The sequence below is a fragment of the Nipponia nippon genome, unplaced genomic scaffold, assembly GCF_047370975.1.
Source record: "Nipponia nippon isolate SJK-2023a ecotype South Korea unplaced genomic scaffold, ASM4737097v1 scaffold_3, whole genome shotgun sequence".
NCBI lineage: Eukaryota > Metazoa > Chordata > Aves > Pelecaniformes > Threskiornithidae > Nipponia > Nipponia nippon.
In genome coordinates, this window is record NW_028262347.1 from 37,715,572 (window position 1) to 37,730,633 (window position 15,062).

General features: G+C 39.9%; 1 protein-coding gene across 2 annotated transcripts in view; it reads left to right on the plus strand.

Moving 5' to 3' along the window:
- SRGAP1 (SLIT-ROBO Rho GTPase activating protein 1) overlaps positions 1-15,062 on the plus strand; it is a 154,668-nt gene that overhangs the window by 96,250 nt on the left and 43,356 nt on the right. For both annotated transcript variants that reach the window (XM_087764083.1, XM_087764084.1), the window contains exons 5-7: positions 6,217-6,399; positions 6,789-6,917; positions 14,206-14,427. In XM_087764083.1, the coding sequence (XP_087620209.1) occupies positions 6,217-6,399; positions 6,789-6,917; positions 14,206-14,427 (534 nt within the window). The remainder of the gene's footprint in view (positions 1-6,216; positions 6,400-6,788; positions 6,918-14,205; positions 14,428-15,062) is intronic.

Here is a 15,062-nt window from a genome sequence, read left to right on the forward strand (position 1 = left end):
CTGGCCGTGCCAGCCAGTCAGTATTTTCAGGTCTGCAGCATCCCAGCTGCTGCATTCCTTTCTTACTGCTCTCCCTGTTACACTTTCAGCCAATGTAGACTAGTAATTAGTCCCATGTTTTACGTAAGGATATAAGCTGTTGAAACTGGAGCAAGGCATACCTTTTGAGTGAATCATAGAATCATAGAATCATCAAGGTTGGAAAAAACCCTTAAGATCATCGAGTCCAACCGTTAACCTACGACTTCCAAGTCCATCTATACCATGTCCTCGAGCACCACATCTATCTGTTCTTTAAATACCTCCAGGGATGGAGACTCAACCACTTCCCTGGGCAGCCTGTTCCAGTGCTTGACCACCCTTTCGGTGAAGAAGTTTTTCCTAATGTCTAACCTAAACCTCCCCTGGCGCAGCTTGAGGCCGTTTTCTCTCGTCCTATCACTCCTTACTAGGGAGAAGAAACCAACCCCCACCTCGCTACAACCTCCTGTCAGGTAGCTGTAGAGAGCAATAAGGTCTCCCCTCAGCCTCCTCTTCTCCAGGCTAAACAACCCCAGCTCCCTCAGCCGCTCCTCATAAGACTTGTGCTCTAGACCCTTCACCAACTTCGTTGCCCTTCTTTGGAGTGAGTGGGGATTCGGAAAGAGGAACCCAGTTAATTGTGTGGGGTCACAGAACGGAGGTTATTTCCTGACAATTACAGGGGAAAAAAGTTGGTCAGACTGAAAACTGTAAGAGGTTTGGGTTGGTGTTTTTTGTGAACTGAGGGATTCAGAAACCTTCTTACATGTTGATTTAAAGAGGCAACAGATTATTGATTTTACAATAGATCATCTCTGCAACAGAGAGAGCTCTCCAGTCAAACTCTTCTGTCATTTCTCTGGAAAGCTAAAATATCTTGTATTATCAGACCAAATGCTGGAATATGACAGTAACGTCTGAGTGACTGGGAATGGTAGGAAACAGGAGGTAGGCAGAGTCTTTTCTTGCAATGGAGGGAGGTCTCCACTGGATTTATTTAGGGGTGAGGGCATATTCATAAATGACCTCTAAAGCAGTCAGGGGGGATCAATGAGGTGACAAGTTTGCTAAAAATACAGAGCTGTTCTGGTAATAAGGATGAGGGTGAATGGTGGAAAAAAGTGATGCACATCATAAAAATACATCTTCGTGTCTCCCACTTGGCTTTCCAAATTAGTCCTACTGGCATCACACTTTTCACAAACAATACAAATGTAAGGCTTCAGAAAAATGAAAAAGTAGGGGCGATCTAAAGCAAGCAATTTAACATTAAATAAGACAGGGCTGCTGTGCCACTTGCATTTTCCATTGCTTTATCTTACTCTTTAAAAATCTTGGCTGTTTTATTTCTCAAGGTAGTTGCTGCCAGATTTTTGTTTTTCTTCGCTGAAATAACACAGGATCTGGATTCTCTATAGAAAAGTTAAGTCAAATTTACTGTAGCACACCAGATATCTGAGAAGGTGAAATCAGTAATTCTGTGTTGGTAGTAATATATCAGTGACGATTCCTGGAACCACATCAGAGGTTGGTTTGGAAGTGAACAGGATGCTGAAAACAGCTAATACTGAGCCTGCTTAACTGCCAGAGGCCACTGATGTAGTAAAATTGGCATAAGAATTTACTTACTTCTTGGGAAAAGTACTAGCTAACCTGCTTTAATGAATCCCTTGCAACTCCACCTCCTGATAAGAAGTCACGACTTAGCAGAGACAATTCTAAAACAATTCAAACACAGTAATTGCAACAGGGAGGAACTACTGTTCCGTTAAATGCCTATTTCCTGAGAAACACTATGAAAAAGCTCTTAATTATGCAGATTTATTATAAAAATAAAGCACATGGTAACACATGGTAATTCCAATATATTTTAACTTTGTAGCATTCAGTCTTAGTACATTGGGTTAAGAAGCTTTCTAGAAAAGAAGTGTGCGTGTAGAAAAGGAAAGCCAGCGCCTTGCTACGGGAACATTCCTCTCTTGTAGCCCACAGAAGTACAGCACTAATTACTGTCTTCTTGATGGATTTGCCCAGATAACAATTGTGGGTTTAAATAAAAAAATTATCTAAGGGTTTACTCTAATGTGCCCTTCCCTGTGATAAGTGCTATCTTCTGCCCTAAGCCTACTTGCTGAGCTCTTATGAATGACACTGAAAATCTGGCGCACAAAACGAGACATTTATATCACTAAGTGAACAGTCTGTCACCTACAAGTGAGAGCCTACATAGTTTGGGTAGCATAATCTTTTCATCTGCTTGTAGTCTGACTTAGTTATTTGACAGAAATCTATATTTTACATCACTGGATCTGTAGAATAAACCTGCTAGATTAATAGGAAATAAACTCACCGTTTAATTTTAGAAAGGGACTAGTATGCATTTAACAATGCTTGTTCGCTACAGCAGAGAAGTGCAGCATATGTCATGATGACAGTTCAGCATCTGCAAAATTACGACCTTGCTCTCTCTTTTCAGTGCATACTTGATGGCTGATCAATAAGCACTTTGGGGACTAATTAAAGTCAGTTCAGTGATGGATACTCTCACAGGATAGTCTATCGTTCAACAGTTTGGTGGACATTTGAGAAGCAGTATTGCTTATTTCATCAGATTATTTGTCGTTTGAATAACAGATCTACGGATCTGTTACATATTCACAGATCGGAGATCTGTGGATCTTGGAACTCTTCATACAGTAAGTCTACTTACAAGAATTAGGCAAGCCTTTACAGTAGCTAACAGTCTTTTAAAAACTCCAGGGAGAAAAGATGGTATAATATTATGGGAGAGAGTCATATATGCAACTTAGTATGCAAATTCTAAGCTAATTTGTTGAGGAAGTGTGCACTGAAATACTTGGAAGCCAACTCCCTAGCTTGTTCCCATTTATTTTCCATATGTGTCTGTCTAATGCTTTCTCAAGTTAAGTTTAGCTGCTGCAATATCAGCTCTTAAAAACCATTGACAAATCATGAAAAAGGCTGGAGCTGTCAGCTTTCCCCAGAGGCTTGCAAAATAATGATGTCACTAGTGCATGAGATAAGCAGTGCTATCAACATAACAAACTGGACAGGAGTCAAATGCATAGGCTGATCACCGCTCTGTACATAGTCTGTATTGATTTCTAAGCCAGTGTGACTCGGGTAGGACAGACTCTGACTGTTGTCCATCCCTGCGTATACTGCCAAAGGGAGGGCTTCTTTTTCAATTTTAGTTATCTTAGGAATCATTTGTACCAAGAACTTGTGCAGAGTTTGTTGCAAGAACGTGGCTTTCAAGTAGACGTCTTGGTTCCCCATAGAGACTACGAGCTCCATGTCGTTCTTACACAAAACTTGGCTTTCAATCAGTGTAGAGTGAGACTCTCTGGATTTGGTAGCATGTGCTGTAAGCAGGCAGTGAAAGGAAGAAGTACTCTTCAGTGATGTGAGGTTAGTGGAGTCAGCGTGGAAGTGTCTGAACCTCTTAGTGAGAGCTGGTAGTGATGTACTTGTACTCCTTCACTCAACAAGGAGGCAAGCTGAAATGTCACGGCCACTGCAGAAGGACATTTACGCCTAGTCCACTGGGCTACATGGCACTCAGAAAAAATGCTTCAAAGACCTCAGTGCTTACTGCCTTTGTCAGACAGAACAAATCCTTGCTTGACCACTTAAGTCAGATGCTTTGAGATGTGCTGTTAGGAAACTCTGAGATGTTAATATTATTCCTTCTTTGCAGGCAGAAAAACTGAGAGAGTACAAAAGAAAATAACTTTCCTAGGCGTTAAGACACATGAGTTAGCCTTGTCCCACCAACTAAGAGGTCTCTGGAGCTGACACACAACAAAAGATAAAAAATAAAAGCAAACACCTGGAGACTTCTGTAAAGAAGCACTCAAATTGAGTAAAAAGGCCAAAAGAGAAGGGCACAACCTTGTTTTTCATTTCCTTTTCCCATAATTTTTAATAGAGCCATATCACTTTCTGTGCTTCTCAGGTTTGTTTTATAAATCATTTCTTTAAGAAGTGCATTTCTTTTCTTTTCAGTAATTCTTACCATGTGACTATATGAGTTAGACTCTCTGGGTACAGATTATTGACAACTTTAGAAATGCCTTTGGTGACGGTGCGGGATATAGGGAGCTGAACCTGCCATTTGGTTAAGCTGGGGACCGTGCAGATCTCAGTTCTGCAGCTTTGCCTTCTCTTCCCAGCTCGGCTTGTTTTGTCTTCGGGTTTTTGCCTCGTGCATGTAGATGATGAGCTGCTGGGGCAGCGGCTGTTCCTGGTGGGTAGAGACAGTGCTCTGGCATGGAGCTCTGCACTCCGGTCCGGCCCTGGAGCGTGACTGTGCTATAAAATAACAGCAGCAGCAATAACACTAAGCCCTGCTCTGGGCAGTTTGGGTTTTTTCAGCAGAGAGCTGTAAACATATGTTTTTAAAAATAAAAACAAGGCCACTCTTTTTGATGGGCATTTGCAACTGTTTTACCGTGCTACAGGAAGCTAGTGAAGAGTTGCCTGTTTCATTTTTAATACCAATACAATTTCAGTTGTATCAACAGCATGGCATCGGTATTAAATAGTGGCATACACAGCTGCGGTGTATAACATATGCATAACATACATGGTTATACAAAATTGCAGCTCTCTAAAAGCTTCTTTCTTTCTGATGCATAAGACGTTAAATATGCATCTGTTCAGCCATTACCTGACATGGCATGCAGTTGGTTTGTGTCGACCCACACTAAGCCATGCTGCAGGGAATTTGCACTATCTAGCTTAGTGTCCCCAGTGTTGCCACTCTATGGATGCTCCTTAGGCTGGCCTAACTACTCAGTTACAAAAAGTACTCTTCTCCCTAGGGAATATTTCAAGGCAACTCCCCAAACTAGTTTGTGTCCTCCATGGGTCACACAAAGCTCTGCTGAGGGAGGAACTGGCGATTTGATTCCTCCCTGGCTGTGTCCTTCGGAGATGTGAATGGCTTGCATGGCCTCAGCCCAAAGATAACATCTGCTGGAGAGAGCACTCTGGCACCCTGTGAAGAAGAGAGGAGGTCGCTGGCTGCATGAGGATGCCTTCATGCTTTGTTCCTTGCTTGAAACTTAAGACAAAAAGAACAACAAAATAAAACAAAAGGCTGAGGAAGGTGGAAAGAGGCTTTCTGTGCTGGAGGTGGGCAGAGACAGCCCTCCCCAGCAGAGGCTGGTGGTTTATGGTTGCGTGCTGCCCACTACACAGCATTCAAGCTGAGGCTTTTCTTGCTTAAAGAAGAAAGGGAGGACTGGGCTGAACCAGTCCCTCTCCCCCTTTGTGGTCTGTGCAAGCATGTATTTGCAGGCTGGCAGCCCAAGCTCTCTTGGCTGCAAAGCCAGCGTGTGTGTAGGGGGAAGATAATGGTATTAACTGGGGAGCTATGGGGAAAGCATCCTTACAACTTATTTATCGGGCGGCTCCTTCTCCAGCTCTCATCTGGTTTTAGGTCGCACCCGATCTGCTGGCTGTGCAGTTGGGAGCCACTTCTTTCCAGGCTGTGGACAGCCATCCAGCTGGCTGGGGATGTGCTCCCAGACAGAAGCTTCCCGTTGCCTCTGCTTCCTTCCCCTTTCCTCAGTGCTAAAGGGGTCCTTCTGCTTTCAAACATTCAATGTCCACAGCCAAGCTCTTAACTTAGCACTGAAGAAGTCAGGTAGATATGGCACTGACACAGATGTAGTTTGATTGCTCATTATTTCATGTTTTCATTCAAAGACAGGAATCCTGAAGTTTAATAAGAAGGATTTTGCTCTTTCCTATCAGAGCAATGAAAAAAAAAAATCCCCCCTAAATTTTGTACACAACTTTTGACTGAAATATTTGATAGCTTGCTGCCCCATTGCCTATCAAAACATTTCAGTGATGCAAAGCCCTTCTGAGCAGAAATGAGGCAGGATGAGGGATGGTCTCACACACTTACATTACAACTAGTTCTCCATCACCTTTCTCTTTATTCATAGTCCTTGGTAGGGCACTCTGAACATTTAGAATTTGATATATATATAAAAATAAAATAAAAATGCAACCAGAAATCCTCAGTCTCTGTTGGCAAAGAAACTTACCCAAGCTCCATGTTTATAAGAGAATGTTTGACTGGAAGACCCTGTGATTTTTCTGTAGATACCTTTGTATTTTAATTTTGTCCTAACTCTCCTTTGACTCTGTATTCTGCAGGTCATGAAAACATACCACATGTATCATGCAGAGAGCATCAGTGCAGAAAGCAAACTGAAGGAGGCAGAGAAGCAAGAAGAAAAACAGATTGGGAGGTCAGGAGACCCTGTTTTTCATATTCGACTAGAAGAAAGGCACCAGAGACGGAGCTCTGTGAAAAAGATTGAAAAAATGAAGGAAAAAGTAAATAGTCCTTTTATTTAGCTTCATTTGAAGTAAATTCAGTGCATTTCTGACATTCTTTAGCATGATATTAGACAGAGAAGTCCAGCTGGGAAACAAAATTAAACAAGTTACACGTAATAAACTAGCAGTAGGTTATAGATAACTTGACTTAATTGCAGTTCAGAGAGGGGAGTACTTTATTCCCAGTATAATTCTTACTATATGGTTTGTCACATTTGAAAGAAAATACTAAGTTATCACTTTGCATTACATTTGTTATATGCATAACAGGCTGGCAACTAAGATTCATTCTTGTTAATAGGAATGTGTGCTTGAATTGTTACCATTTTTGCTATGTACCAGAACCGAAGTAATTCAAATACATTAATATACAATCTTTTTCCTAGCGTCAAGCAAAATATTCTGAAAACAAGCTGAAATCTATTAAGGCCCGTAATGAATACCTGCTCACCCTTGAAGCAACCAATGCTTCTGTTTTCAAGTATTATATTCATGACCTTTCGGATTTAATTGACGTAAGTATTGGCACATTTGTTTTTATGTTTATTCTGTTCAGGAAGAATACTTTTTTCATTTTCAAAGGGAATATATTAGTCATATGGGTTGTCTACAATATGCTTATCATTTATAATATTGTATGGTATAATCAGCAGATTTTCCCTTCAGCTTTATATTTCACAAAATAAAGTGCCAATAAGATGCTGAACCCATTCCTTTAAAGTTAGAACATTATGCTTTCTCCTCACGTGGCAAGAGAAAATATGACAGGAATAACACAAAAAAGGTAGACATTTCCATTTTGTACTATAAAAGGATTTCTGGAGTACAAAGATTTTTTACAAGATAAGCTTCTTAAGTGGGCATCTAATAATGGTATTTTAACTCAAAAGACGACATTTCCCCTGTGTCTTCAAAATCATTTAGTTCCATTCATTTAGTCATTGAATCAAGTATACACTGCTTTTTATTCTTATTTCATGTAGTTTGCAGAACAGACACAATCAATCCAGTACTCTGTACTGTCAACAGAATTGTTACTGATTTTCATTGCTCTTCCTGTGAGAACATCCTAGGAGAATGAGGTTGTACACTGCTCTTGACTTGTACTAGCATTTGGTCTCCAGAACCTGTATTACTGACATTTTTAGATGATATGGAGGGAGGATCCCGCACTCTATCATGTCCCGCTCTCTTTGGAAGCTGACCACATATTTGATAGAGAAAATTTGAAGGCAGCAAACACAAGCTCAAAAATATTCATTCACTAGCCATGTAGTGTTAAATAAGTCAGTGGGTACACCTTTGTGGCCCATATGAAATGCCAGATATTAAAATATGCTTTCTACTGCAACAATAGCATTTGTTATTTACAATAGTAAATAACATTCACATACAGTCATTTCTGGTAGGATGTTTGACACACAGAGAAGCCAACTAAGCTCTGTAATATAGTAAAAATTAATGCAGCATTTGACAAGAGGTTTCTCATTTCTGCTGTCTGGAGAAGCAAAGCTTGATAGAGAAGGGGAAAAATGCCTTCTTGAGGTGAACGGACTAAAATAGCTGCATATATGTGTTTTATTCTACGTTTTCTAAATACTGAGAGTCAGTTTTCTTTGACATTTCTGTTTTCCTGTAATTTATAAAAAATTGCCTGATTTTGTCATAACTTTTTTTCTCTTCAAATGGCTTTGCTCCTTTTTTTCTTGCCTTTTTCGTATAAGAGATGGTGATGTATCTTTTGTTGTGTTTTCAGTATTTCTTGCTGTCTCAACATCTCTTTTCTTCCTCTTTCCTACTCACTGTTGCATGTCTTATCTCTTCTGATTTCTTCTGGTTTATTCTGCTGTATATTGTCCCCGTCTAATCTACACCCATGCACCTGCACATCCTGCTCCACCCACCTGGCCCGCCCAGGCAATGAAAATATTTATCAGGATCCCGATAGATAGATGATAAGGGCAGAAAACTAAGGACAAGCAGCATACCTGCTAGGGTACCACCCAAGTGAGAAGTTGTCCCTACCTAATGGATGATTTTCCTGATACTGCTTAAAGGATGATGGATTTTTAGCTTCTAGTTAGGGCATGTCTGATAAATGTGAACTTTGGGTTCTTCCTGGCTGCTGGAAAGGTCCCGTTCCCTCTGTTCCCAGCACCCCCACCCCTTCAGTGATTGGAAAGATGCTGGTTTTGTCTTGTCTCCTGCCTTCTCTTTCGGAGCTCACATTGCCCAGTGAATGTCTACAGTGCATGTTTCTACTTGGTCAAAACTTTCTCGGGTTGGAAAATGCACCTGCTTTTTACATCGATGTCCACAGAGGTTGCTGTGGCAGCGAAAGCCGAGGGGAGGAACCGTGGTCCTGGAGCTTCACAAAGAACTGCACGGAGAAGCAAAGTGAAGCTCTCTCTGCATGTATATACAAAGACAATGCTCTTTGCAGTTACTGTTTGAGAAGATATTTACACAACCATGAAGACTATAGTTTTCTAACTGCTAGTTTTTAATAGAAATATACCTTCTATAGTATTTAGTAATGCAGGAAAACGATACCTAGTTTGCATGTTTTTTTCCAAGCCATGGAGTAATGTAGACAATAACATTCTTTTGGCAAAATGGCTTTAGAAATGACTCTTCCCTAAGGAATTTAAATGGAAAGTCTAGCTGCCCTTTGCATCACTGTTTTGTAAGAGCAGGCTGTAAACATGTGCAACCAGAATTTGTTTCAGAGCCAATTTAATCCGATTGTGAGCTTGTTTAAATGAAGTGTCTTTCAGACATTTGTATTTAATCAGAATATGCTGTGAAAGCATTGGTATCTAGACAGAGTGTTTACTACTTGACAAAGGAAACGCTTTTTGTAAATGCAAGAGTCTTGGCAAGATTTTGGGGTTATATCATTGGAATGTGAGACATGCTTCCCACTGCCATATGTTGTAACAGTCCAGACGATCTCATTCTGTAAATCTATTAATGTAATGGTACGATTCGGAGTTTTCAGAGCAGTGGTGGCAATTTCATTCTTTTCCCTCCCTACTTTGTCCCCATCTGCCTGCCTGCCTTTCCGTGCTTGCCTGAGCTCTCTCTTTGCCTGTACAGAAGGGGATTACTTCTCCTCTGTGTCTGAATTCCAGTTAACATGGAAGGGATTTAGATCTCCCTGAGCTGTTGGTGTTGCCCATAAATGAAACTGAATGTTTTCCTACATTACTGAACAATATGTCTGATAAAAATGAGATAAATATATGAAGGAATGCAGTGAACTGTTCAATAGATTTTTTGTAACAAGATTGGAGAGGGTTGTGGGATATTAATTTTTTTTACAAAAAATTTCATAGTTTCTTCATTTGGATTTCACTGCAACTTTATTTGTGAGACTCATGGAAAATCCTAAATTGCAGTTCCTCAGCTGAACTCACTCTGAACTGCTCAACTCCTTCATTTCATTAACAAAGCTCAGAGCTTCTGACTTAAAACGATGATGTGTTGTTCATCTTAAGCTCTTGTGATAAAAGCAAGATAAAAATATTGCTGGAGTCTTAGCTGGATGTTTTAAAGCATTTAGTGAGCTGAGGGTTGGGACCAGCATTTGCAAAGAAAGTAGAGGGATAAACAGGATTTGATACACGCGGTATATTTCTGTCCTCTGCATAATGTGCTAGAGGAATTTGAATTTTCTGTTGAATATTTCTTCTCTGCTGACTATATAGTAGGATCTAGTTCAAGTGGAGGACATGATTAGGTTTTTTCTTTATTTGTGTTATGTAAAAAGTAGCAAAGATTACTTTTTAGCGGAATTAAATAAGCTTTATCTAGTATGTAGAAATTATTTTTTTAAGACTGTGGGCTTCAGAGAAGCAACAGAGTACACACCCCTGCTAATCTGACTGTTGGTACCAACATCTGTCCATATGGCACATACTATTGCTCATTTACTTGAAGATTTCCATGTAACTGAGTTTATTAAGTTTATCTGGGTATAAGAGGAAGGTAGGGACCTTTTTTCAGACTTACCGTGCACTCATGATCTGAAGGTAAATGCTAGGAAATAATGATCTAAACAATTTGACTGTAGTTCTGCTGCTAGAATAAATAAAATATTCATGTGTTGGTCTTTCTTAGAGTGGAGTTTCTGAATCTCTGCACTCTGCATGCTTTGGATGGTTAGGAAGTTAGGGAACATTTAGCTATTATGAACTTCATTTATTCTGTAAAGGTTCTTTGTTAATCATTCATAGAACCAAGTTTAAAACTAGGCTAGAGTGTGTGCAGCTCACAATCTTTATTACATAAGTTCTCATAAATATGATATGTACAGCCAGATCCCTTCGATTTGAATGTTGATGTCTGTGTAACAGGATGATTAGAAAGTGACTTATTCAGAGGTTAAGGCAGGTTTTTTTATTAATTTCTCTCTCCATTGGCATTTGAATTTTATTATTATTCCTGAAATGAAATTAAGAGCAGCTTGCTTGTTTGGCTGAAGCTCTGTGCTAAGCACCGCAGTTTGTTTTGTTCAAGCCTAAATATACTCTGAGGAGCAATAAAGACAGTAAATGCTCTTGAGACTGCTTCAGATTTAATTCCAAATAAGAATAAAATGCAAATGACAAAATTAATTTTTCACTCATATCCCAAATGCATCACTCATCTCCCTCCACTTTGCCCAACCAAAAATCTTTATGAATCCAGAAATGCAATAAAACTCATATAGGCTATGACTTCATTCTCTCATTTCTCATCCTCATTTCTTGCTGCACCCACTGACGTCTCATCTCTCTAGCCCATAGATTGATAGCAGATCTCATTGGCCATCCAGGCTGTAGCCTTGGTGTGCTGATTAGTGAACCTCAAAGATTCATATTTATTTTGGCCAACAGTGAGGTTGGTCACTTGAGCTTTCCAAATCTTTCTACAAATCTACAGATTTTTCCTGAAAATCCTGTATACATACATGCATGCATGTGTGTGTGTATCTGCGTACATATGTACTTTTTTGCAACACTAGAAAGGTTGGTGATTTTTTTTTCAAGCGTGGTCAGACAAGATGTGGTGGGGGCAGCATTTTAGTGGCAGTACCTTGAATTTTTAGTCTTAGTAATGAACAAATACCCAAAGTACCATCTCCATTATAGACAACTCTCTTTCTAAACCATGACTAGTATTGGCAGATTAAAATGGTACTCTCCTTTCTGAGTAGCCATGAGTTGATATTATGACAGAGCCATTCCCCAGTTAAAATCATCTTTGTCTCCAAATTTTGGAGAAAGTGAACTATGGTCTGGCAGAAGTAAGAGTTGTGATGTCTGAGTGTTTATTTTTGCTTTAAAAAAATAACTTTACTCATACAAATTCAGTTTTTACTTAAGTCATTGAAGCAGAATTCCAAATTCAGGCATTTCAAATTCCATTCAAAGAGCCACTTGTGATAAGGCATTAGTTCGGGTTCTGGATTTAGTTCTTATTTGCTCTGCAGGCTTTGGCATTGCAAGAAAATGCCTTAGTCTGGCAGGATATTCTGCTTCACTTGAAGAATCCTTCTTCTTAGCTGAGAGGCCGTATTTGTTACCCTGTTCAGCTGTCATCACCTGCAAGAGATGACCATGGTGATAGATACTGAGTAGATTAAGGGTTAAACAATGAAGTTCTTGGTACAGTTACAGCATAAAGGCTGCAATTTTACATTCCAACTTGCAAAAAAGCTGCATCAGAAACCCACACAGCTCTAATTGTAAATCAGTAAGCTTTCTATTAATACTCAGATTAATCCTCTAGAGCCAAAATTCGGGCTCTAGATGCCTGCAGTTTTATAATACATGGATAGTCAGCCATGCTAAACCTGGCATTGCCCTCTATTTCTCATTTCCTCTCAGTTTAATCTTTCGTGAGGTCTCTCTGAAACTAATGCACACGAAATAAAACAGCTGTCCTGATCCACTTTCTTGTCAGTACTTTTAGCCTGTCTTTTTCATCCAAGATAGTGAATTAAATATGAGATCTGATTTGACACAGAACAAGAGTAAAACACCAAGAGACTTTTCCTTTTAGAAACAATATTTTTTAGGCTGTAGGTCTTTGAAATATGGATGTGCTTTAGTATAAAAGTTGAGTGGCTGTTTTAGTAAGTGTAACACAAATTTCCATTCTATAAATGCAAAACAGAGAGAGGTTAACCTATGTGTGTTTGATTGAACATGACTTCTTTTTACTGTTTACTTTAACAGTAAAGCAACTGGGTTTTGGAGAACCACTGTCCCATCTGCAGTAACTACCTGGAGTACTTGCTAGGACTGGAAGCTTAGTCTTTCTGGAAGCTTTGCTGTGAATAAAACGGCCCTCTGTTTTCAGATTTCAGAGAGCAGTTTGATCTCTAGTCATTTATGCACCTCAGGCAAGGTGTGAGGGGTTTCTTTCTCTTCTACACACAGGTGTAGGTATGGTAAATAGGTTGAAAACTCTTTGCCATGCAGTGTGTGCGTCTGTATGTCTGTCTGTCTCTCTCTTTTTTTTTCTCCTTTTTCAAATAAGTAAGAAGAAAGAGAGGGGAACATGATCCCATGAGTCCTAAGGGTTTGTAATAGCTGTGAGGGAGGGATGCATATAAACGTAGTCTACAGTGGACTGAATTCAAATTACTTCTTTATACAAGCGCATCGCTTAACTTGCGAGTCCTGCAGGGAAGGATGATTTTCTTCATTTCATTTCAGGACGGGTGGCTGGGGACTCAGGGATGCCCTAAAGCGGCGTGCTCCCTGACTGCCCTAGCCAGGCATTGGCCTCTGACTGGGACATATCTCTCCTGTTCGAATAAAGAACATGGCTTTGTGTGCAACTGTTAGCAGACTGATGTGCCTCTATTGGGCTGACAGAGAGGTTTTGCGATACATCTGCCATTACCTGGAAGCTCACTGAGCAGAAGCTGAGGGTATTGTTTACTGTATAATGTGGGGAAAGAATTAAGGAAACAATCGCTTGATATGCTACTGCTGTGACATTTTAAAAATATATTCAGCTGTTCCTCTAAAATATTAACCAATCATGAATAATGCAAACCGAGGATGTTTAAAATTCAAGAACAAACACAACTTCATGTTCTACCAATTAGGTTTCAATTACATTCCAGTGTTATTCTCACCCCTAGAAAAAAAGACAGAAATTATGACTTTCTCCATTTAGTACCATGATGTACATTGCTGGCTCTGTCTGAGCATGAGAAATAAGGTTGTTTACAGTAAATACGTTTTCACCATCAGGGGAAAGGATGTTAAATCATTCTTGTTGCATCGAAAAGCGTCTTAGATGGATCACTAATGCAAGAGGCAGTTGTGGGGTTTTTTGTTTGGGCACAGACATGGTAAGCAAGAATTGCATCGTTTTCAGTTTGGTGCTAGCATTGACTTAGATGGTGGGGTTATATCAGGATGGGTTTAAATAGATGATCTGAGGCTTACATATGACAATAATACTGAAAAGCCCACTTGTATGTCGAGTCCCAGACCTCTTCTATGTAAATACAGTAACTGAGCATCTGTACCTGATAAACAAATGCAAACGTATTGCCACAGTTGTACACTTGATGTCTTTTTTCAAACTGTCCTTTAATCTTTGCAATAGAATGAGGATACTAGGTACTTACTGTCTTGACCCTAGTATTGTATTTTAATTTACAAGATATTCTGTAAAATACTTTGAAAACAGAAGGATTTCAGGACAGAAAATTTTACTGATAATTTGTGGCTTGGGATATTGGAATGATGTTCCTCCTTTTTAATTTATTTTCTTTTACCTTTATTGTTTTTTTAGTGTTGCGATCTTGGATACCATGCTAGTCTGAACAGAGCCCTAAGAACATACCTTTCTGCAGAGTATAACCTTGAAACTTCCAGGCATGAGGGCTTAGACATCATTGAAAATGCAGTTGACAGCTTGGAGCCACGAAGTGACAAGCAGAGATTCATGGAAATGTACCCCACCGCTTTTTGTCCACCAATGAAATTTGAATTCCAGTCTCATATGGGTGATGAGGTCTGTATAGTGACAAGTATCCCCACGGTGACTGTTTCAGTGCCTGTATACCAAGACAGAGAACTTAGGCCCTTTTACAAGGAGTTTGGTAAAAGCTGATGTTGCTACCCAAAAGCAAGTGGATCAGCAGTAACATTTTGCAAAACTGGCAGCGCTGTTCTGAGCTTCTTCAGAGCTCTCAAGTAAAAACTGTTGTGTGTTATTATATTCTGTATTACTCATAATGACATCGCTGTGGATTTGCTGGCCAACCTGTGCTCAGCCCAGCGCCGGTGTAAGTAGTGGCTTTATGTCTTCACTACCAGCCTCACCCATAACAGAGCTTGTGGGTGCTATCTGAGAGCAGCTGCAGAGGTGCTCCAAATTATGCATCCTGAAATGCAGCCTTTTCACCTTTTTCCTCCCCCATTTTATCATCTGGAGACTTCAAGCGTATTGGGTACCCCAGCTGTGCCCTGTTCTGCTACGCCAAAGGCCAGTAGCAAAGCAGAATGCAGAATCACGCATGTGCATCTTTATTTGAAGGTAACTCCAAGGTTTGCATTTCTGTGTGATAGAGAAGCAATGCAAAGCAGCCACACAACAAGGCTGTGCTCTGTAGTCATAAGATGCGGTACGTAGTTCCACACCTTGTA